General features: G+C 45.6%; 2 protein-coding genes across 4 annotated transcripts in view; one reads left to right on the top strand and one right to left on the bottom strand.

Annotated features, from left to right (window-relative positions):
• The first annotated feature begins 391 nt into the window (after window positions 1-391).
• LOC137850286 (cytoglobin-1-like) lies at window positions 392-5,627 on the top strand. The gene is made up of 3 exons (XM_068670357.1): window positions 392-1,915; window positions 4,108-4,339; window positions 5,129-5,627. Exons 1-3 carry the CDS (start codon window positions 1,821-1,823, stop codon window positions 5,255-5,257), a joined length of 456 nt encoding a protein of 151 aa, XP_068526458.1. The 5' UTR covers window positions 392-1,820; the 3' UTR covers window positions 5,258-5,627.
• Window positions 5,628-16,472: 10,845 nt separating this feature from the next.
• LUC7L2 (LUC7 like 2, pre-mRNA splicing factor) overlaps window positions 16,473-25,077 on the bottom strand; it is a 33,269-nt gene continuing 24,664 nt past the window's right edge. For 2 of the 3 annotated variants that reach the window (XM_068669000.1, XM_068669002.1), the window contains exons 7-10: window positions 24,214-24,305; window positions 23,344-23,373; window positions 22,285-22,479; window positions 16,473-17,517 (exon numbers count right to left, since the gene is read on the bottom strand). In XM_068669000.1, the coding sequence (XP_068525101.1) occupies window positions 17,325-17,517; window positions 22,285-22,479; window positions 23,344-23,373; window positions 24,214-24,305 (510 nt within the window). In that variant the 3' untranslated portion in view covers window positions 16,473-17,324. The remainder of the gene's footprint in view (window positions 17,518-22,284; window positions 22,480-23,343; window positions 23,374-24,213; window positions 24,306-25,077) is intronic. The other variant, XM_068669001.1, reaches the window with a different exon arrangement.

The raw sequence follows: 25,077 nt of genomic DNA, 5'->3' as shown, positions 1-25,077 counted from the left end.
GATCAGTCAGCGGGCTGAGTCTCCCTCCCCCCAAGTGGAACCCTCCATTTTGGCTCCCGTGGCCTGGCAGCTGCCACCCCCTGTGACTCTGTTCTTGCTGGCCCTTTGGCACCGCCACGGCAGTATTGTGTTGTGTTGTGCTGTGCTGTGCTGTGCTGTGCTGTGCTGTGCTGTGCTGTGCTGTGTTGTGTTGTGTTGTGCTCGGCTGGCCGGCATTCACGGTTTGGCACCTGCCTTCACGGAGGCAGCAGTGCCAGCAGCACTGCGTCCCCATTCACCCCCCCACCCCAGGCTCTCCTGAAATCTGGGACATTTTTCTGAGGATTTGGGGATGAGAAAGCAGAGGGCCATGCGGCTTTGTACCAGACCGCTCTTTGTTGGTGAAAAGGGAGAGGGAAGCACAAGGGTGCTTGGTTCCAGTGAAGTCCTTTGACACAAACATGCCCAGACCTGGTGCTGCAGCCTGAATTTCTCACAGAATAGCTGCAGAGCACACGGACACCAGTGCCGTGTGGTGAGGCAGGCAATACAGATGGGTTATGAGGTGGAGCTGGGGCAACCCTTCCCTTCTGCCCCACTGCTACAAATTTGTAAGGACTGCTGTGCATTGCTCTTACCTCTTCCCGGTGAGAGGAAAGGAAGAGCACAGGGTGTGAGGTGAAGGAGTTCGGAAACGTGCTACAAAGGCACTGAGGTTGGCCTCTACCTTGCCACTGTGTTAAGCACCTGTACTTTCAGTATTTTAAATGCTGCCTCAGCAGAGGTGTCACACACCTCCACCAAGAGGTCCCTGTGCGGTTGCAACCATCCCTTTCCATCTGCCCAGGGGACCGGGCTGGCTTTGCTCACTGTGACACACTTTCCTCCCTCGTGCCCACTCCTTCCCTCCTCCAGACTATCCCAAACAATAGGAGGTTTTGTCTCCACTCGGCATCCAGCAGCGGCGGTTCCTCAAGCCCCTAAGCCCTATATTGTGTGTGCGCCCTGGACTTAACCAGCACATTCCTGCCAGAGGTTAAGCCTGGGTGCCACGTGTATAATCTGAGATTTTTTTGCCTCCTGCTCCTCCAAGTGACCATGACAATAACAGGCCCGTGTGCACCGGCTGTTTTCCTGCCCCTTGTGTCCTCTATCCATGTATGCTTTGTCACGACCACCCACACAATGGTATCATTCAGCACTGGTGGTGTCTTCCACCTGCCTGGTCCCAAAGCTGGCAGCAGTCAGAGTGTGAGCCCCAACAGACCGGAGGGCTGCGAGGAAAGCAGTGGCCATGGTATGAGAGTGGGACTGGAGTGAGCTGCAAAAGGGATCTTTGGAGCTCAAGAACAAGAAGGGCTAGAAGCTGGGAAGGCAGGGCACGACGGTGGGTGTCCCGAGCACAGCAACATTTTTGGGAACAAAGCAGGAAATCAGTGCTCAGGCAAGGATGGCAGCTGGGAAAGAGAAGCCAAGTGCTGGCCTTGGCAGGGGACAGGAGGGAAGGAGAATTTACCTTTTTCTTCCACATTGAAAATTCCCCTTTTCCCCTTCTCTCCTAGACATCAAGCTCTTTGCTCTGGCACTGGACTCCAGGCCAGAGTGCTAGGCCTCCCTCCTCATGTGGTTGCTTTCTTTCCTGATTAAAAGTGATTAGGCAGCCCTAAAGCCCGCAGAAATGTGACCGATGGGGATGGAGACAAAGAAACCATTCAAGATCTCTTAAATCCCCAAGGCACTATTTAGAGAGCCCTGAAGAGAGCCCTGGAGCAGAACCACCCCATCACTGCCTCCCTGTTCTCCCTCCTTCTGTGCCCTTCCTCACCAGCATCTTCTCCACCATGCCCTTCTCTGAAGCGGAGGTGCAGAGTGCCCGTGGTGCCTGGGAGAAGATCTATGTGGATGCCGAGGACAATGGGACAGCAGTGCTGGTCAGGTAAGGAAAGAGCCTACCCCGCTCTACCACAGAGGGTTCAGGCAGGAACGGCAAGAAGGATGGAGCTGCCACCTAGAAGCACCTCGCAATGTGTTTGACGCAGCCCTCGCCAGAAACATTTTGGTTTGCTGGGGTTTATGCTGCTTCAGGGAGGAAATAGTGCAGAGGAGGGATCCATACAAAGAAAAGCAAAAAGAAAGGGAGGAGAGGGATGGAAAAGGAGGAAGAGACTGGAATGATTTCTTTACTGCACCCTACCAATCCCCCTGTAAATAGTGATGTATTTAAGGTAAAGAAAATAAAGTATGGTATAAAACAGAACAGGAACAAAACATGGGCCCTATTTCCCAATTTCCCTTTACCTCTGAACTACTTGAATCATTTTTTTCACATGTATATCTTCAGTATTTCTCTTGTGAGTCCCCTTCAGCCTTTCCAGTCTATAACTCGTATGTTTCATTGTTTTTTGTCCCTCCTGTGATCTTTCCTCTTTTAGTCCTCACCCCGTTTTCCTCTTATCTTCCAGAAGACACACATTTCTTCTATTCACCTTTCACATACCCTCTCTCAGGTGGGACTTACATCACCTCCATGTGCGCTGGTCAGCCCAAATACTCTTTCTGTTCAGCACACCTTTACCATTACCTTTGGTCTTCTTGTATATCACACCTTGTGCCTCAACAAATGTTATTCTCTGCTCTTTCCCTCTGTGGTCTACATACCCTGAGGACAGTTAGGGTTAGAAGTACAGTTATTAAATGTTAGCATACAGTGGTTTGGCTCCTCAGGGTGTTTTACTGTAGAAGGTTTAGTCTTAGTGTCCCACAGACCCAGCCCAACCTTTAGAGAAGCTCTGGGCCCCGCAGTGCAAGAGAGACATGGACATACTGGGGAGAGCCCCACAGAGGGCTGATGAAGGGACCAGAGCAACTCTCCTGTGAAGAGAGGCTGAGAGCTGGGGCCATTCGGCATGGGGAAGAGGAGGCTCGGGGGGAATTATCGATGTTTATAGGTACATGAAGGGAGGGTGCAAAGAGGATGGAGCCAGGCTTTTGTCAGTGGCAGGACAAGAGGTACTGGGCACAAACTGGAACACAGGAGGTTCCCTCTGAACATCTGGAAGCACTTCTTTACTGCGCGGGTGACAGCACTGGCACAGGTTGCCCAGAGAGATTTTGGAGTCTCCCCTCTTGGAGATCCTTGTGTCCACCTGGACATGGTCCTGGGCAGCCTGCTCTGGGTGTCCCTGCTTGAGCAGGGGGCTTGGACTAAATAACCTCCAGAGTTCCCTTTCAACTCCAACCATTCTGTGATTCTGTGAAATGCAGTCTGGAATTTGCTAATGCTGTTTTAGGCAGGTAACTGTTTTATCCAACAAAGTAACCTGTTTTCTTACAAGTTTGACCGACGTGACTGTAATTGAGATATTATAAAAGACAATTCCTTTATGAGAGGCATCGAACTGTGTTACCTTTGAATAAATGAAATGAGCAGTACTGAGTACACAAACAATAATCCATCACAAGCAGAAGAAAGCTCAGGGATGGACTCCAGGAAGGGGTTAACAAGGAAAAACAATGGTTGGGTTTCTCCTTGAAAATACCCATTAAGATCAAAGTGGAGACATCTGCTGTCCAGAACATCCTTGTGACTGCGCACCGTCACACTCGCCCTGCCTGAATGCGCTCCCATGTCTCTGTGGCTTGTATCTCCACCTAACTCCGAAGAGGTGTTTGCTTCAGGAGCAGTGGAGTTAATTCAGGAGAGGGCAGGCAGGCTGCTCCATGCAGATAGCACAGTTTCAGGTGCCTCCTGGCGTTAGGATGTGGCGCCACAGTTGCACATCCCTGTGAAGAAATAAGTGAAACTTGGGAGCAAAAGTAAAGCTGGTCAAACTGCTGTGAGTGACCCTCTCAGAAGAGCATAGGCCAGCAGCAAGGGCAGTGGTTTTAAGAAGCAGTGAGCCAAGTGCCCTGGGGAGACACAAGAAGGGTCAGGCTGCTGTGGGCACAGGGGTCATGCGTGGCTGGGAAGGGCAAAGGAGAACAAAGAAGTGCATGGGAAAGAGGAGTTTGTTCTAATAAAGGGAAGGAAAAAGGCCAACAAATACATAACACAAGGCCTGGCACATGAATTCGTGTCTGCATTGGTACCTCAGTCCGCAAATGAGGCCCTCTCTCATTTCTCCACAGGATGTTTACTGAGCACCCAGATACCAAGTCCTACTTCACACATTTCAAAGGCATGGACTCCGCCGAAGAGATGAAACAGTCGGATCAGGTCAGGGGCCATGGCAAGAGGGTTTTCACTGCCATCAATGACATGGTGCAGCACCTGGACAACACTGAAGCTTTTCTTGGGATACTGAACCCGCTTGGCCAGAAACATGCCACCCAGCTCAAGGTCGACCCCAAAAACTTCAGGGTGAGCCAGCATCCATCTTCTCTGGGGGGTGTAGTAGTGATGGAATGATGTCTTCCCCTTGGAGGGGAAGAGCTGAGGAAAACAGGCTTTGTATGTGTAAATATATACAGGCGAGTGGAGTGGAGATAGTGGAAGGTGAGATGCTCAGTGTGGGAAGACTGCAGGAATGAGATGCCTGGCATCTGTTGGAGAGAAGGCTGTGCAGCAGTTGATGTACAAGCAAGTCTGCTCTGGTGGGAGCTGCAGACATGCCCATGAGTTGTAGCAGGTTTTCTCAGTGCAACAGTTGTCATTTTATCACAAGACACAGAAAAGCAGCCTACACTGAACTCAGTCCATGATGTCTATTTCTCTCTAATATCAGCAACTGAGCTTTACCAGGACACCTGAAACACTTGTTATTGAGCAACAACAGCAACAGCATTGCCATCGCTAAACAAACACATGTGATACATAGAGGACCAAATGGCTTTCCCAAGTCCACCTGAAGTCACCAGCAGAATGCATTTGTCTCTACTTAAGTCTTTAAGTGATTGTGTATATCAGTGCAGTCAACATTAAATAGAGATGGGGTGGTTAAAAATACAACAGTGACTGCAATTTGGGGTGAATTCTATGATGCATCTAATTTCCCACAACCTATTTCCAGTTCTGCGCACTACATACTCCTGAATTGCTTTTGTACCCCCTTTCCATTCTCCAAAAAACACAACTTAAAAATATGTTTTATCGTGCCTCCATTTATTATGGAGGAAATTTCACACTGTTTCTTCCCTTCTCCCTGTTTAGATCATCTGTGACATCATCTTGCAAATGATGGAGGAGAAATTTGGTGGAGACTGCAAAGCCTCTTTTGAGAAGGTGACCAATGAAATCTGCACTCACCTGAACAATGTCTACAAAGAAGCGGGTTGGTGAGGAAGTGTAACCTCTAGCCTCTTCAAACTTCTCACTAGCACTGATTTGCTGCTTTTGGGCCTCCAGCCACAGTTGGAAGAGCAAAAAAGTAAAAAAAGCAAAAAATATATGATAGGTGTTAATGTCAATAATTTCTGTAGCAAACTGAGTTTCCACAGTTAAATGAAAACTGCAGATACAACAAAGCCAAACAAATCCTGACGTGCCTTGCAGCTGAGGTGCTCCAAGTGGGTTCCTCTGGCTACAGTCCTTGGAGACTACATTTAAAGACCAAGACTTGAAGCTTGCTGTTCCTGAAAGACTTGCTCCTTTCAGCAGCAACAGCCCAGAGAGAGAACCAGCAGCTCTTTACCTTTCCATCCTCATCAATGACGAGCAGAAGACCATTTTGAAGCATTTCCTGGGTCAGGGACTTTGTAGAGGTCATTTTTTAAGAGACATGGGAGTTTCACATTTGAACCGCAGCAATGGGAGCAGGAGGGAGTGCTCCATGTTTGGAGGAGACTAACATCTGGAAAAGAGACAGGGACAGCCCCAACTTGGGCAGGTCAACGGAGTCCCCCAGCTTGGGGAGAGGTGACTCAGAGCAGCTTCCAGTGCAGGTGGGGACATCTGCAGTGCCTGTATTTCTTGCTGCTACTCCCAGAAAATTGCTCTGGCCATGTGCCCAGGAGACAGCAATAACACCCAGCTCACTGTCGCCCACACTACCTCTCCTGCCGCAAGGCCTGTGTCTCCCTTCAGCTTAACCGAGTCCAGAACTGTTTAATTGCTTTTCCTTAGCCGTGGTGAAATCATCAGCTGATAACTGCAAATAACCACATGCCGTTTTGCTTAAGTGTAACACAATAAACAAAAAGAAAGCTGGTGTGTCCTCTCCTTTGTGGCGTGGAAAAGGCCCTTGCAATGCACAGGCCTTGCGGGAGCAGTGGCTGGGTACAGTGCATGGACACGGGTGGTACTGGGGGTACCAAAACCAGCTCAAGCCACCATCCAGACAGCCATCACACTCGCAGTAAGCAGGCTCCTCTGATGACGGGAAAGGAAATGAAAAGTGAAACGATTCAATGATTTTGTAAATGGTTAAAAATGCAGAATTCCTTTTCATCCAGTGCATAGTTTTCTTTACCCATCCCATTTGTTTGGCAAAAGATGCTGAAACCCCAAAATCCAGACCATGAACTCTTGCCAGAGAGGGAGGATAGGGCAGGCTGCTCTACAGGATGCAATATTCTGCCCTGTTAGGGGAGAACGGGAAGCATATTGCACAGCATCTTCAAAATCTCAAATCCCTTAGAGGCAGAACAAGTAAATTTAACACTCTGAAATGCTCAAAGCAACTCCCCTTTTTATTTATGTGTTGTAACGCACCTGCAGATGCCATGTGCCTTGAAATGGATGCCTGGCATGGCAGGCTCCTTCTTGCCATCGGCATCCTGAGCTGACAGGGTCCTGACAGCAGCAGCTGATAGCGTAAGGCTCATTCAAAAAAGCTCAGGCTTAAGAAGAGAGGGAAAGGTCTCAGTGAGATAACAAATTTGTGACGTAGCATGGGTTGTATGACAAGTGCCCATGATAACTTGAATCAGCTAAGTTTGTATCTTAAGCCAGAATAGGGCAAACACAGGAAAAATACCACAGAGGGGAAGGGGTGTGGGAGGGAACTAATGGAGGACATTTATCACTTGGGCTAATGAAAATCCAAACACTTTCTAGTCATGTAGCTGGAGAAATAAAGCATCCCCACAAGTAAAACTTGATCTTGTAGAGATGAGCAAACACTTTTCTGATTCGAAATATTACCTAAACACTGTAGAAAGGCAGATGCACTTACATTCAGTTCATCAGCTTTGTTGAGTGAACTCAGACCTTCCAGTGCTTCCCTACAGGTGCTGGGGTGGGGGCAGCTTTGGTAAAATTCAGGGAATAGGAAAGAAATAAAGGAACACAGGCAAATCAGTGAGAGAAGTCTGAAAAAAATCATCCACTGTAGTGACAAAGCAGGAACTTGCACTCGCCGGGCATCCGTGTGCCCAGCTGCAATGGCACAGCCAGAGGAAGGTGGTGAGGGCACGGCCCTAGCAGGAACATGCCGCAGTGTTTCTGCCCTGTGCTGGGTGCCAGGGAGGTTCTGCTAGAGCAGGAGAGGAGCGGCAGAGCCTCAACTGCCTTACAAAGCACTTCTGGCACATGCAGTGCAGTGGATTTGAGCCAGTTCAGGGCATGGTTACACTAGTCAGATTGCGCGTGGTCAGCATCAAACAAGCCTAGGTCACATAAGTGATTTTTTTTTTCCCCAGCATGAGCCAGCAGCATCCCCGACTGAACCACTTGTTTCCTTGGCAGAGAGTAGAAATAGCAGCCTGTTGTTCTGCAGTATTTTGTATGCTCACCTCGGAGAGCCCAGACTTCTGGCATCCCTGGTGGCATTTTGCAGGAGGAAGCACTGCTGCGGTGCAGCTCCCCCTGCACAGCCCCCCAGGAGCAGGCGAGCTAGGGGCACGCTGCTGGTGCTGCTGATGCTGCTGATCTCCACCCTGCTCCCCGGTGGAATCCAGCTCTGCACTGCATTACAGACAGAGGCAGAACTGCAGGACAAGGCAGACAATGGCTCCGAAATGTCAGAGCTGACACCTCGACTACGGTCTCATCATCCATCAAGGCAGCCGCTGCCCTGACCTGTTGGAAGTCAGCAGTTCTTTATCCCGTTGCTCTGCTGCAAACCATTTTTAGCCTGGGAAGATGGCAGCACTGTGAGAAGTTGCAGTGGTTAGACACAAAGCCCTCAAGCCACTTATCACTGTCTAGTGATGGACACGCAGCCTCTCTGAGCCAGCGACATGAACAATTTTTAACCTTAGCGCTCCTCACTGCGCATCACCATCAATACTTCGCTACAGTCAGCGTTAGGCAGATGATTTCAGCCTGGGAAGGTGCTGTTTGGTGACAATGACTTCTGCTGTTGGCTGGGCTGTTCGCCACCCGTGTCGCTGCAGGACAACCCTGCCTGCCTGGCGCGTGGGGTGCAGCGCTGCCAGGAGTCTGGGAAGCTGCCCGGGATGATGGTCACCCCAGTAACAGGAGGAGAAAAGCCAGAGCCAGGAGGGAATTTTGTAATTGCCCTTGTGTGACTGTCCCTTGTGCGCCCACAAAGGGAAAGCAGAGATAAAGAGGAGAGCTGGTGCTAGGAACAAACGTTTCTTCCTCTCTTTTGTTTCCACCTGCTGATATGGCTCCCAGCAGTTCGCTCTTTCCTGGTTTTGCAGGCTGCGGTGAAAGCCAAAGCTCCAGGTCTTAGTGAGAAGAATGAAAGAAATGCACCAGCGGTCACGGTGCAAAAATTTATTGCTAAGAAGCAGGTAGAAAAAAAAAGTGATCGAAGCCAGAAAAAAAGAGCAAGAACCATGAGACTCACGGAGGGTCATGCTGGTGCTTTTTATAAGCCGCTGCATCAAGAATCGCAGAATGGCTGAGGTGGGAAGGGACTGCAGTCTCTTCCTCTTGCTGAACAAAGGGCAGCTACCCTGATGGTGGCATGCAAAATGTGGGATGAACAGCAAAACTGAAGGGTTGTCAGCGCTGCAGGTGCGTACAGGGCTATGACCTCTGGCACGTAGCTCATTTTGCAGTTACACTTTGTTTAATGCTGACCGGGACTGCATTCATCGTCACTCCCAGCTATGCAGGCAGCACACACCAAGTCATTTTCTGCACCACAGAGGAGCCTCATTGCAACACACAGTTTTCACCATAGCTGAAATACCCCCACCCAGGGTACGTACCCACCCTCAGCTGCCTCGCATTGGCCCCAGGTGCCTCAAAATACATTGCAACCACTCTCCCCTCAGTTAAACAGCTAATCCCATCCCCTGGGCTGTTTAAGGGTGTCACATACACATTTGCACAGGCTTGGTGGGCCAGTTCATGCATCTTCTCCCATTACCCCTGAGGCAGAACAGAAGGTGCAGAGCTGGTGCAAAATAGATTGGACAGACAGGATCCAGGGCTATGGTTTGTGCGGTACTAACAGGAGGGTAAATCCCAGATCCGCGACAAGGCAAGGGGACAGACAGGAAGAGTGCCCTCAGCCAGCTCCACGGGTGAGTCCGCTGCTGGGCCGCATCAGGCGGCTACACCAGACCAAGCCCTTTTTGCTCGGAGGTGTCAGTGCCCTGCCACGCAGCCACCTCTGCTCCAGCAGGAAGAGCACCTCAGGCACGCTCAGAGACCTCGTTTCTGGTATCGCACTATCCTCTAGCCACGTACCACCTTATGTACCGTGCTACCTTTCATTCCCTTGACTAATCCAGTGTGAGAGCTTTCTGAGACACATGTAACACTTGCAATGTCATTTTATTTCAAACGCTCTAAGTGAAATACACCACCAGTTTTTGCTTTATTTGTACACCTGCAGCCTAGTAAAAAATTGCCTTGAAGCTTTAACTGTGTCAGTCAGCAAAATCTCAAATAATAGATGCTCTGCTCCAGCACCCTCAGGTTCACAGGCAGAATCACAGAATCACAGAATTGTCTAGGTTGGAAGAGACCTCAAGATCATCAAGTCCAACCTCTGACCTAACACTAACAAATCCTCCACTAAACCATATCACTAAGTTCAACATCTAAATGTCTTTTAAAGACCTCCAGGGATGGTGACTCTACCACTTCCTTGGGCAGCCTGTTCCAATGCCTAACAATCCCCTCTCAGTAAAGAAGTTCTTCCTAATACCCAACCTAAAACTTCCCTGGTGCAACTTTAGCCCATTCCCCCTCGTCCTGTCACCAGGCACGTGGGAGAACAGGCCAACCCCCACCTCGCTACAGCCTCCTTTGAGGTACCTGTAGAGAGCGATAAGGTCGCCCCTGAGCCTCCTCTTCTCCAGGCTGAACAAGCCCAGCTCCCTCAGCCGCTCCTCGTAGGACTTGTTCTCCAGGCCCCTCACCAGCTTCGTCGCCCTTCTCTGGACCCGCTCAAGCACCTCAATGTCCTTCTTGTAGCGAGGGGCCCAAAACTGAACACAGTACTCGAGGTGCGGCCTCACCAGAGCCGAGTACAGGGGGACAATCACCTCCCTAGCCCTGCTGGTCACACTGCTTCTTATACAAGCCAGGATGCTGTTGGCCTTCTTGGCCACCTGAGCACACTGCTGGCTCATATTCAGCCGACTGTCCACCAATACTCCCAGGTTCTTCTCTGCCTGGCAGCTCTCCAACCACTCATCTCCCAGCCTGTAGCTCTGCTTGGGGTTATTGCGCCCCAGGTGCAGGACCCGGCACTTGGCCTTGTTGAACTTCATGCAGTTGACCTCAGCCCATCGGTGCAGCCTATCCAGATCCTCCTGCAGAGCCTTCCTACCCTCAAGCAGATCGACACACGCACCTAGCTTGGTGTCATCTGCAAACTTACTGAGGGTGCACTCAGTGCCCTCGTCCAGATCATCGATGAAGATATTAAAGAGGACCGGCCCCAGCACCGAGCCCTGGGGAATGCCACTAGTGACTGGCCTCCAACTGGACTTGTCTCCATTTACCACAACTCTTTGGGCCTGACTATCCAGCCAGTTTTTAACTCAACAAAGTGTATGCCAGTTCAAGCCACAAGCAGCCAGTTTCTTGAGGAGAATGCTGTGGGAAACGGTGTCAAAAGCCTTACTGAAGTCAAGGTAGACCACATCCACAGCCTTTCCCTCATCCACCAAGTGCGTCACTTTGTCATAGAGGGAGATCAGGTTCATCAAGCAGGACCTGCCTTTCATAAACCCATGCTGACTGGGCCTGATCGCCTGCTTGCCCTGTAAGTGCCGCGTGACGACTCTCAAGATAATCTGCTCCATGAGTTTCCCTGGCACTGAGGTCAAACTGACAGGCCTGTAGTTTCCCGGGTCTGCTCTCCAGCCCTTCTTGTAGATGGGCGTCATGTTTGCTAGCTGCCAGTCAACTGGGACCTCCCCCAATAGCCAGGACTGCTGATAAATGATGGTAAGCGGCTTGGCCAGCTCCTCTGCCAGTTCTCTCAGTATCCTTGGGTGGATCCCATCTCGCCCCATTGACTTGTGCACATCCAAGTGCTGTAGCAGGTTGCCAACCATTTCTTCATGGATAGTGAGGGCCACATCCTGCTCCCCATCCCCTTCCACCAATTCAGGATACTGGGTATCCAGAGAGCAACTGGTTTTGCCGCTAAAGACTGAGGCAAAGAAGGCATTAAGCACCTCTGCCTTTTCCTCATCTTTCGTAACTAAGTTCCCCCCCGCATCCAGTAAAGGCTGGAGATTCTCCTTAGTCCTCCATTTTGCATTAATGTATTTGTAAAAACATCTTTTGTTGTCTTTGACGACAGTAGCCAGATTGAGCTCCAGATGAGCTTTGGCCTTTCTAATCTTGTCCCTGCACTGCCTCGCAACATCCTTATAGTCATCCCAAGTGGCCCATCCTCTTTTCCAAAGATTATAAACCCTCTTTTTCCTGCTAAGCTCAAGCCACAATTCTCTGTTCAGCCAGGCCGGTCTTCTTCCCCACCGGCTTGTCTTTGGGCACGCGAGGACAGACTGTTCCTGCGCCATTAAGATTTCCTTCTTGAAGAGCGCCCAGCCTTCCTGGACTCCTCTGCCCTTCAGAACCGCCTCCCAAGGGACTCTACCAACCAGTGTCCTGAGCAGCTCAAAGTCAGCCCTCCGGAAGTCCAATACAGCGGTTTTACTGGTCCCCTTCCTGGCTTCTCCAAGAATGGAGAACTCTACCATTTCGTGGTCACTCTGCCCAAGACAGTTTCCAACCATCACATCTCCCACCAGTCCTTCTCTGTTTGTGAAGAGAAGGTCTAGCGGGGCACCATCCCTGGTAGGTTCACTAACCAGCTGCGTCAGGAAGCTATCTTCCACGCTCTCCAGAAACCTCCTAGACTGCTCTCTCTGGGCTGTGTCGTGCTTCCAGGATATATCTGGGAAGTTGAAGTCCCTCACAAGCACAAGCGCTGACGATTTCACAACTTTTGTCAGCTGCCTGTAGAACTCCTCATCAGTCTCCTCATCCTGGCTTGGCAGTCTATAACAGACCCCGACCAGGATGCTTTCCTTGTTGGCCTTCCTGCTGATCCTAACCCAAAGGGACTCAACCTTATCATTCCCAGCCTCAAGTTCCACGACATCAAAACTCTCTCTGATATAGAGAGCCACACCACCATCCCTTCCATGCTGCCTGTCCCTTCTGAAGAGCCTATAGCCAGACATTGCAGCACTCCAGTCAAGAGAGTGGTCCCACCGCATTTCTGTGATGGCAACCAAGTTGTAGCCTGCCTACTGCATGATGGCTTCCAGCTCCTCCTGTTTGTTACCCATGCTGCACGCATTAGTGTAGATACACTTCAGCTGGGCCATTGCCTTCTCTCCCAGCCTTGCCACTGTTCCCACAGCTCTAACAAGCTAACAGTTAGAGCTGTTAAGCACAGCTCTAACAAGCCTTGTTTCAGCCCTGTCCCCCTTCTCACCTAGTTTAAAGCCCTCTCAATGAGCCCTGCCAGCTCCTGGCCTAGGATCCATTTTCCCCTTAGAGATAGGGACCCATCTGCAGCCATCAGGCCGGGTGCCGAGTAAAGCGCCCCATTGTCAAAAAAAAAACAAAATTTCTATGTTGGCACCAGCCTCTGAGCCATGTGTTTATCAGGTGGGCTTTTCGTGTCCTCTCTGTACCCCTCCCTGCCACCGTAGGGATGGATGAAAACACCACCTGTACTCCCGCTCCATCCACTAACCGTCCCAGTCCCCTAAAGTCCCGTTTGATGGTCTTCAGGCTTCTCTCTTCAGTGTCATCACTGCCAGCCTGGACTACTAAAAGAGGATAATAGTCAGAGGGGCGAACCAGGTTGGGAAGCTTTCTGGCAACATCCCTGACCCTGGCCCCAGGGAGGCAGCAGACTTTCCTACGGGTAGGGTCAGGCTGACAAATAGGGCCCTCTGTTCCCCTGAGAAGGGAGTCGCCCACAACAATCACCCTTCTTTCTGTCCTGGTGGAGGCAGTCCTGAGGCGTGGAATCGACTTCCTTGCCCCAGGCATCCTCCTGGGTAGACTTACTGCCTCTTCCTCAGCTACCGGTCTCTCAATCTACAGGGCCTCAAACCTGTTGTGTAAGGGCACCTGGGAAGGTGGGGCCAGTGGGGGGGGGCATCACCTGCGATGTTGAGCAGGGACCTGTCTCCATTCCTCCTCAACTCCTAGGTCCCCTGCCTCTGCCCGACAGCAGCAGGGCAGGGGGTCCACCCTCATTTGCGGGGTCTCACCCGGGTACCTGTCCTTCAGGCCCTGCAGGGAGTTGTTCCACAAGTCTATCTCCCACTCACACTCCCTGATATCCCTCAACCTCTCAACCTCCTCCTCGAGTTCTGCCACGAGGCAGACCAGGTCGTCCACCTGCTTGCACCTCACGCACAGTCTCTTTGCCCCCCGCAGGTGGTAGCAACAGGCTCAGGCACTCTCTGCACCTGGAGACCTGAACTGCTGCAGTTTTGAGCGGGCAGTCGGTCTGGGTGTGTACAGACTTCCCGGAGAGCGTGCTGTGCCTGGTGTACACCATTGCAGCTGAGCTAGCGGCAGACCGCCGTTAGAGGAGGTGTTCGTATGGGCAGGGGGGAACGCTCTGCCCTTCCTGCTCACCCTGCCTGTGCCAACTACTGCACCCCACCCTGTTTGCCCATCCTGGTCGCCGCACTCCCTAGGGGCAGCTTTTGACCGGCTGGGGAGGGGGCACTGCTGGCTCTGCCTACACCTCCTTCTCGCCTCATTCAGCTCCCTCGGGAGGGCTGCCGGGTCCTGGCAGCTCCCTCGAGTGGGCTCGGTGCTGGAAAAATGATCCCTGCCTGTCCAACGCCCTGCTCCCTGCGGAACGCGTCTGCCCTGGAGCTGATCGCCTCGGCAAGTGACACACTGCAATACGCTTCCTTGCTCGATAGGAAAGGTGTTTTCCTCAGAGGAATGGCCTCTCACGATCCCACATACCTCCAAGATCTCTCTGCAAAGAGATCACGTTGTGTGCTGCCAGCGACACATCACTGCACAGCAGCACATGCCCCAGATTTTCTGCAGGTCTCTCACGCTGCCACTGGCACTTGGTGAATAGAAACACTCGACCCACACTGCCTACATACAGGGGCAGGTTGGAGTTGTATCTAGCACAAGTTCTGCCCCAAGGTGTGACAGCACCATGCTATCACACTGGGCACTCCACATCATCACAAATGGTGACATCTGCTGGCAATGCGATGTGCAAGCAGAAAGTGCAAACACGCAGGCTCCATCTTCTAAGAATCAACAGCCAAGCAAGAACCTAAAAGGGGAAAAACTGGGCAAATAGGCTTGGGGGTTAAGTATGGGAAGCTGTAGTTAGTATGGACTGAGTGTGACGTGAAGTTAGCACACCCTTATCCATAGGACATACTTGAGCAGGGTTCCTGGGTTGAGTGGTTTCTCTCTTCTATGATCCAGGCATTGTATTTCTGACCTAGTTCTAGACCAGAAGATGACTTAGCAGTTGCTGAACTATTTAATGGAGACTGGGAAGTTGAAGACCATGTCATCCTCATTGAAATTAAGGTAGCTTGTTTCTCATGCAAGACTGTAAGACCAGTACTTACATATGCAGTTAAAGCAGTCTCACTTAGTGATAGACTTTCTAGCTCTCTTGCTTCAGAAGAGCATTATCAGTCACCTTAACTTGGTTCTATTCCTAACTGTACTCCAGTCCTTGTCTCATACAAAGGCAATATTTCCAGTTTTAATTCAGAACAAGCAGTAAGACTTACCTTCTCTCTGCTTAGTATTTGTGCAGCCCTTGGATACTGTGGAGCACACCACCCCAGGAAAACCTATAAGGTTCTAAATATATTCACCTAATTCTAAAAATATTCACCTTTTTTAATTACAAAAGGGTTAAGAGTGATTTGTAAAATCAGTGGCATGTTATCCAGAACTTGCTAGTAGTAAATAGTCTAAGCAGTATTTTGTTGTAGAATTATTTCTTTTTTTTTCCTTTCTAAATACAGCATCTCTAGTCACTGAATGCATGGGGAGATAGGTACTCAGTACTTCTGGAATGTTTTTATTCCAGGAGCTAGCAATCCACCCATCTGCAATCCTGCTACAGCAGATGCATTGATGCATTTAAGAAGTGACTGTTCACCTTTTGTCACACTAACCGCTAGAATACCATTAACAGCAGTGTGACAATAGATTTTAGCAAGCACTTACATTGTGCTCGTACCACAGGAACTAAAACCAGTAGCTCACACTTGTCATGGGCCTCAGAGAGTCACAAGACATTCCCAGGAAGGAAACCCACATTTAGATTTGAAGTGGGTGAATAAAAAAGTGCTAAGTATGTAGCCATCATTGTTACAGTATTCCTACAGAAGCTTACGTACAGGTGAATTTAAAGTGGAGAATATATCCAACATGGCTTATATGTCTTTGCAGAGATGTAAAGGTCCTATTCTAGCTTTCAATGCCAAATGAAATACTGCTCTCGATTATCTACTGTGGAAATTATCACCCCCATGTTCTGACTATAATAAAAACCAAATGCTACAGAAAAGACATTGAAGAATAAACACACTGAGCTCACAGCTGTATTATATATCCATGATTAACTTGCCTACAAAGGCCCTTGGATTAGGACACGTAGAGATTTTCAGAACCTGCTGAAAATGCCAATAATCATTACAAACGTTGCTCTTAAATGTTACGTAACTGAGTGGTGCCATCTCAAGAAGTTACCAAGTTCTTCTGCGTGACGGTAGGACATGCCTGAATTATTTATACGTCCCAAAGCACTTCCAGTCCAACAGAACCCACTGCAAGCCCTTTACGTAAAGGCAGCTTGCACCTAAACTAAGTAATGCTTTTTCAAGCTGAAGTCATTAATGAGTTAGGGGTTGCACGATGATCATTATAATTCCACGTTTGCCCCTACAGATCTTAGAATGGTCAGGATCATAGAGACTCCTTCTCCTAGAGAACGTTGAAAACTCAACCATGTGTTCTGCCATGATCATTGCAATTCCACATTTTTGCCTCTGAATATATTAGAAGGGTTGGGATCATAAAGACTGCTTCTGCTAGAGCATGTTGAAAACTCTAATAACCATATGTTAGGTTTTAAGTGACTGAACTGCTAAGTAATCACCTAAGAGACCAGTATATTCTCGTTAAGTTATCGACAATGTGGTTTTCCTTTTTATTTTTTTTATTTTTGTTCTTAAGTTTTTGTTTGTTGCTGCTGTTTGCTTTGTTTGTTTTAATACAATTAAGGATGTGCCATTTACACCCCACAAGAAAAAGCAGAGAGTCCTTATGGAAAAAAAAACAAATATATTGAACACATACCAATCAAGTGGTACAGATACGGGACTGGCTTTGATTTCAAAAGTAGAAATAAAAAAAAGATGTAATGCAACAGCTGTTCAATTTCCAAGTCTAAATAGGCACTGTAAAAAGACATTTCAGCTTTCTCCAGCACACATTCCTGTCTAAATGCTCCCACTGTAATCAATTCCTAGGTTCCCAAACAACAACAAAAAAATCACTGGGAACATAACCTTAGAATAAAAGTTAATATCCATCCACCCACCCTCTTACAAAAAAGCAAACAAAAAAATTCCCCCAAAGTACAACCTTTCAATGCTGCTGTTTTGACTGGAGCAGAATTGGAGAATTTATAAAGGTTCAAAAGCACCCAAGGCAAGTAGTACAATATAATTTGTTCACTAACTTGTATTGGAAAGGAGATTAAAAACATTAAGATCTGCATCTTGGTACATAAAACTGTTGTCCTGAATAAAGAGAAATCTTTCAGGAAAGTTTTACAACTTGGTGGAAGTCCAGGACCCAGCTTTAGGCATCATTAATCAATGGGGTTTAATTCTGACTTAGTTATAACCACTTTTATATACTGTACATCTACCCTATAGTTGGATCAGTGTCTCAAACTGCTCACTGGTGTCCCTTTGAACAACTGTAAACTAAACCATAGTATGCAACTCCATAGGAAGCTAGAGATCAGGTGAATATACACAGCCAGTTATATCTCCCCTGCTTCACGCTCTTCTGAGCTCCTCGGGTCTTCTGATCGGCCATTAGCACTTTCATAAGAACGTTTCTTGTCTTTGAAATCTCGCGGTGACCTCTCTCTTGAGCTTCTATCTTTATCACGTGATGTTCTATCACGATCTCTTGAACGTTCTTTGTCTCTTGAAGATCTTTCTTTTGAGGATCTGAAAAGTGCAGTAAGTTTGAGAATTCTCATTAGTCATGAATTCATAGCGGTCAAACAGCATTCTGATTTTGTATTTTTCTCCTTATTCCAACACAACATTAGATTTATGTAATATATGAGAAGACATCATAAGTCATTCTACTTTTCTTCCTTCCCTACTTTCAATTGCAAAACACAAATACTATTTAGGGACAAAATTTAACCTGCTTTTATTACAGAGTCCAGATTAAGGTCAATATGCTTCATTTAATCTCTTGCAATTCCCATCCTCAACCTTGCAGTATCAGAAGTTCCACCAGAATTTCTCATATGCAGTTTTTAACTTGAGGAAAAATTGACTAGCATCTCTCACACATCAAAGTTAAAGTTTTTTTTTTTAAAGTGTACTAAAAAATGGGAAATCGATCGAAAAGGGGAATTAACTTGCAGAGATTCTTGAAGAAGGCTATTACATGACCAAGAGCACATCTGGAACCTGCACTCCACTTAGTTTTTGTAAGAATAATCATCCCTTGAAGATTTTAGAAGGTCGGAATTTCCAGATAGGATTTCCAAATTTCAGGCATTTCCAAAACCTTTACAAAGAAGCCAGAAAGAGCTGTTGCACTAAACATTCTACATGGGTTTAAATTAAATGAGCTGTACTCTGTACAGTACGCTGTACTCTTTCCACCTGGAGTAAGTTACTGTCATTACCTCAAAGCTTCAAACCAGAAGTCTGCAAAATGGTTCTTCAATACATGTCCCTTTGTAAGCTTACAAAGAAGTGACCTCTCATTGTTTCCCAGCTAAACAGATTACTTTTCCTACAGCATAGCGTTTCGCAAGATTTAGCATTTGCAAGTGCTGAAATACACAGACAGTAATTCAATACCACAAAGTACATGCCAATTAAGAAGTTAATACTAGAGTTAATATAGCTGCTTCCCTAGTATTTTGCACAAGTCTACTGCAGAAGTAACAATGCTCCCCAAAATCAGATGACTCAGACTAATTCTAGTAATTAATCCTAGAATAGGCATACAGACAGGATACATAGCCATCATCAGCATCTTTGGCTGTTCATTCAATACATTTTTGGAGAATGTGAGATGCATTTGTCCAGCTGTCCCGCTGCTCCATACAGGTGAGGCTCTAATCAGCTGACAAGAAGGGAGTCTGGCTTCAATGGATCACAGCACAAAGATGTGGAAGTTCGTACAATTCTTTCAATTCTTTTAGCAAGCAATAGAGACAAGGAGACTCAGAACTAAAATACCATTCCTACCTTTCTCAAGGACAAGGTGTAGATAACCTCTAGAATCAGAGGCTCTACTAGATTTACATTTTCTGGCATGCTCAGTAAGGATTACTTCCCAAACAACCAAGTAGATGCTTCATCAGAAATCCTACATTTGCAAGATATGTGGGGCAGCACCCATACTTGTCATGTTCAACAATTACGAATTATTATAACATGTGATACTGGTTCCAGGACAGCATTTGTGGATGCCTGCATTGAGTCTGAGGACAAAAAAATGTAAGTGACCTTGGGCAAAAATCCCAAGTAGTCTTGACAGTCTAGTGTGAGCTCCAGGAAAGCAGGGTATAATGTATCCAGTTTCAATTCTTCCAAGAGGTAAGAGACTAAAAGCACAGGTCTGTGATGTGTCATCAGCCCCAGTCACTTTTCTCAAAAGAAACAAAATGAGAAAACTTAACACTTCACTACCACCGCAGAGAACAGTGTAGGTCCACCAGGACCTGAACAATATTTAAAAAAATGTTTGTCTAAATGCTGAGTATTTTCTCACCCAGCTTTAAATCTCTGCAGTGTAGACATCTAAGATAACCAGATTCCTTTAACATTAAGCAAAGAAATGAGACAAATCATGCCCTAGAAGCTTCTACTTTAAAATAGATGCAGAAATATGTCCGATGAACCTGTAAATGGGACTCTTGAGATTTACATGTGACCTAGTCATCTAAAACCAGGTGACGTGAAATCTCATGATTTCAGATACTCTTTGTCCATACAATATCTACATACATCATTAGCCCTTGATATATAGCTTCTTGCAAGTGGGCTCAAGCACACAGACGCAAACATCTCAATGGCTTTTAGAACATGAATCAGCAGCCTGCAAGAACTTTAATGATGCCATTGGGTATTTTACTCTAGCCAAGCCCAAGGAAATCACACTGAGGGCTTTAAGGTTAGCATAAAACGTTGTGACTCTTCCCATAGAGAAGCCACAACTCCACAGTTCTCTCAGTGGCTTCATAGTTAATGGCAGCACATGCTGCCACTGCTGCAGCTTTCAGCAGTCCTTCTACTGCTTCTGATGTCATTCTGCTGTTCCGTGATCTGGCAAAAGCACCACAGTCTCCAGATCCTACTTTATTTGGTTATTTTGGTTATGTCACTCAAAAAAAAAAAAAAAAAAAAAGGCTAGGACTCCTTTCTTAAGTATGCAACTTGCTGGAGTGTGTCTTTTCTCTTCCAAACTATACTTGGCCACAATCCCTTGGACAACAGAATCTTTTGAGATTAAGGAAGACAGGTTTGAATAAAAGTACTTTATATTTGTATTTTAAGAAAATACTCAAATATTTAAAAATAGGATTTGGCAACATGTACTTTCTTGGATTAGAAAAAGTTCTTAAGAAACAAGAAGTGTGATATATTTGAGCCTACAAGTTCAGGTTTATTTTGGATTCTGGCATCAACAGTGGTATTGTATTTGATAAGAAGACTTTTTCCCACATTCATGCAAAAAGCAGATCTAACAGCTAGAAGGGCACCTATAAAAGGAGGCATCAAGGCTGGCTGCAAAGTCAATCACTATCCTGGCTCCAGTGAAGCAAGACTATAGCTGTAAGGATACATTAGTCTGTTGAAAGCACAATTTACATAATTTAAATACAACAACTATTGTTTGACATTAGAGAATTAAGACATATGAGCTACTAATAATGGCACACACCTTCCTCAAGTTAACAGTAGTCTAAGACTCTCACTCGTGCCAAGGATTGTTCTAACACAGGTCTCTCTCACGTTGGGAAATGGCATCAGAAGTAGTACTTCCAGTACTGAATTTCGTAAGGCTGAAATCTTGCACCCTGAAGTCTGGTATTTCTACTCATTCACAAACAAAGCTTGAAGGACTTATCTTTTAATAGTGTCTTGTAAAAGGACACCGATTTCATCTTCAAAGTACCTTGTCCTTTTTCAGGTAATCTTTGACAGCTGATAGGTTTAGCATTATATGGATAGCATGAATAGCCAAAATGTCTTCATGCCATTTCCTTATTCTTACAGATTTCCCTACCAACATACAAAAATAATGCATCATTTGTCTTGTGCTTATCAAATTGGAGGGTTTGAACAACTATGATGAGAAGGACAGAACAATCCACCAGTATAATTTTCTCTGAAGTGCTGAAATTCAGTCTTGCAAGGCTGGACTTTGATGTCAACGTATTAAAGGCAATTTGAGCATACACTTTATGCAGTGGCTTATCCAAGTAAACAAATGTGTTGATACAAATTAAAATGTCTATTTTAAGACTGAAAAACTACAAGTTTGAAGTGAAGATTTGCTAATCTGCCATTGTGAACACCTTGAAATGGCGGTCTTGAAGATAGCCATGATGACAGGCTAAAATGAATGTGGAAATTGCTGAGTGTGAAATGTTGACTTTAGGACACTACAGAACATCCTGAAGAATTTTAAATACCAGACACCACTGATTTTATCAACTAGAGTGCTGAACATTTATGTGCCACAAAAAGAAGGAAACAAAAGGCTTGGACCAACTCTGTCTTCTGTGCTCTCTTAACAGAGCACACTGCAAACTAGACTCACCCAATCCAAAAAGAAGAAAGCTTACCTTTAGGGCAGAGAGCACACTTGAATAAATTCAACAAATACTTCTCCATGCTTGGAGGTAAAACTACTAAATCATTTGAATTCTAAAAACCTGCATGTATGGACAAATTGGACCTCTTATTTTCTATTAAGCCAACAACCTGTCAGGGTTTTAAGGCTAGGCACCCTGTCTACTACACTGCACTCAAATCTCTGTCTCAGTGGCTGACCTTTACAAGAATGGAATCCTGGTTATGAGCGTGCCTCCCCTACCAGAAGCCTTGTTTTGCAATTCTAACACTCTAAATTATGCTTACCTCACTCATCTAAAATAAGCCAGCAACCCTCAGGAACAGACAGCAATCAAGTAATTCAAAAGCAGCAGCCCCGGACTGCTCTTTGCAGTAATTCTTTCAACAAGGGATCAAGCCACTTTCCTCGCAAAGCAGTACCTTCATATTTCATACAACAACTTTATTTAATGGCACGTATAAACTTGTCTTTATCTAGCACAGTACACAACAGATGGGTTCCACCATTGGGAATAAGAGCCCAAAGGGAAAACTAAATGGATAACGGTTAAAACTGCTTATATCCCTAAGTTCAAATGGAGACCAATTATTTCACTTCACTCCCAGCTTTCCTGGAGTGTAGATTTATCAGCATGACAGCAATACCCTGGATCACTCCTTCACAAGAGAAGAAATACAAAGACCTATTATTTTTATTTTTAAACAAAAAAAATCACCACTATATATAAAATCATAAATATGCAAGGGGTATAACTGAATTCTGAGACAGTCTCAAAACATGTATAAGTTACTAAGTACTGAGTGTAAACTTCATTTAGTGCAAAAAAAAAATATCTGACCATGCGTGTAGGAAAAGCCATTTATTTCCAGACCAGTATTTACCGCTTTTTGGAGCTGCGTTCTCGGCTTCTCTCCCTGGAACTATGCCTGCTTCTATGATGGCTGCGACTCCGGCTGCGGCTGTTAGAGCGAGACCTGTGGCGATGGCGTTTCTCACGGGACTTGGAGCGAGTTCTCCTCTTTCGTTCCCGGGAGGCTGAGCGAGACCGATGTCTGCGGCGATCTCGGGACCTAGATCTAAAACAGAAAGGAATTCAGACACTGCATTCACCTAGCTATTCTATCAGTGTACTTTGAATATTACACTCTATGCATAAGAAAATTTGTACAGAGAATAACCCGCAGTGTTCAGACCTACTGCATTGCCCTATGACAGGTAAACAAAGAGGGGAGAACAACATTAGACGTGCTACAAACTTTTTTTTGACTAAAGCAGACAGTTTTATATTTGATTTATGATTATACTTATGGTTACAGCATAGCCAAGTCAGGCTTCGGAAAGGAAAAATATTTGTTTTGTTTTAAAATCTTGCATTTATCAGGACAAGTTTTAGAACTTTGATGCAGTGACAAGGATCATCTGGCAGAAGCTGTGTAATTATGATATTCTCAGAACTTAGGACTATACCCTTTCCCCATAGCTACTGCAATAGAAATAGCCTGGAAGGTTCTAAACACCATATAAATTCTTGATTTTCTTTCTTTTTTAAATCACCTTGCAGTAATACCTCGCTGGTGACTTTCAACTGTAGGTATAGAAGAAAACTGGCAACATAAATAGGAGTCAACATAGCACTTTGTGCTTTAAGAACATAGGTTTTCACCAAAAAGGTATTGAACACAAGCATCTGTTTTGAAGAAAGTAATTCTCTGCGTTCCAAATGTTATCAGGGACAAAACATTGCATTGTAGTAACCACAAAATAGACAGACAGCTCAACAGCAAATGCTAAATGCTGTATAAACACAGAGATGACTATGTAACAGGATGCTTTTTCTGTAAAGAACATCTCAAATTAATAAGGCTAGACAAATTTATAACGTTCCAGCTTGTGAAAGGCTGGCATCACTGGTGGTATTTCTCATTTGCAGATTTGTATACCTTTTGGTATGTTTGCTGTGGGATCTTGACCTGAAACAAATGGAAAATGGTAAATCAATTTTTCTTACAGAGTTATTATCAAATATAAAGTACAGTTCAGTAATAAGTCAGACTAGTTGAGCCTTTACTGTATTTCTCATTTTACTAACAAAAAAGTTAAAGGCCATTTATTTTAAGTTAACATCTTTGCAACACATTTATCAGGAAATAGATCCCCCAACAACTCTGTTTTGTGCTGTGTGTGTGTGTGTGTGTGTTTGTATGGGGATAAGGGTATCTACTCTGCTTTTTAATTCACACCCCTTCAATAAGAAAAGCTTACTGTTAAATAGAGCCAGTACTCCCTTATTTCTTGTAAGACACATTGTCAGACTGCAATAGATTTCAAAATATTCATTACTAGCTTCTGAAGACAGTATGTCAAGAGAACTGCAGTTCAGGTCTCATTCGACCCTACCCTCACAACGCCTGGAAACAAGAGTCTATTTTCATAGAAAAACAGCAAATTACTTTGCTTAGTCAATGCTATTCAACAATTCCCAATAAGGAAAAAAGTTAACACCTGTCAGATCTAAAAACAAGGTACATACCTGAGAAACATATTGCATGTAAAAGGCATTTGTTCAAGTTTTGTTCAAGTGTGTAGAGACAACGATATTTGTAGATTTTAAAGAAAAGGCTTTCTATAAAAATAATTTAGGTTTTAAGTGAATTAAAAGTATTGAATGAGTTAAACATTTAAGTTTCCAAGGAAGGGAAACTCATGATTCTGCAGATTTACAAAAAACAAACGTTCATGAAGTATACTGTTGTTTTTTCTATTAAACTTATATAGGACATTATGTAAATGCAATTAAAGTAGATCCCTACCTTCTCAGTTTCTCCCTTTCTTCTCTTTCCCTCTCCTCTCTACGTTTCAGACGCTCCTGGTTTCGTTTTTCCTGTTTATCAGCCACAATCCTCTAAAAGAAAATGAATGTATTCATTAAGTTACACTTCAAAATTTCTCAAATGAAGGTGTAAAAGCTATAAAAATAATCTAGACAGTTAATATTCAGTTCTTTCCCTTGTATATATTTCTCCCTCTCTCTTCCTCAGTGTATATATATGTATTTTTTTCAAGAAACTCAAGTTATTGCAGAAGAGCTGCAGCAAATACGTGGGTGTTACACCAAGACCTGAAAGATGTAAACTTACATTAAGTTTTTCATGAAGGGGAATTGAGAGCAGTAAGTCATGAAGTCATGTCTTAATGTGAAAGTTTCCATGCCAAACCTATCATATTTTGGCTACTGGGGAAGGGTAGAAGGGAATTAGAAGAGGGATATAGTTAGGAACTGTATTAATTCCCTCAGCTATCCTTTGAAATAAAGAAACTCCTAGTCTTAAAGGACTTGGTTGGGCTGATACCTAGTTTTGAGGCTACTTGTTTCTGTGTTGTGAACAGTACACATAGAATTAGAAAGGATGCTTCAGCTGACAGCCCCCAGGTTGAACTCACTACTACTGGGGACAAGGCACGCTCAGTAGAGGGCCCTCAGATATGGAACTCACAACTGGAGATCTGGCCAAACCCAAGTCTCGCCACCTTCTGGACATGATGAAAGAAATTCAACTCTTTGTAAAGACCTTCTTCTGAGATGTGGAATTGCCCCAGCAGCATCTTGATTAGATCTCTGAGGAGAGCTCTGAGGAAGGAGGGGATAATTATTGTTTTCTTTTTTGTTAGGAGAA

This window comes from Anas acuta, chromosome 1 (assembly GCF_963932015.1).
Source record: "Anas acuta chromosome 1, bAnaAcu1.1, whole genome shotgun sequence".
NCBI classification, from domain to species: domain Eukaryota; kingdom Metazoa; phylum Chordata; class Aves; order Anseriformes; family Anatidae; genus Anas; species Anas acuta.
Note: the sequence above shows the minus strand (reverse complement) of the source record. Positions and strands in the feature narration are given on the sequence as shown.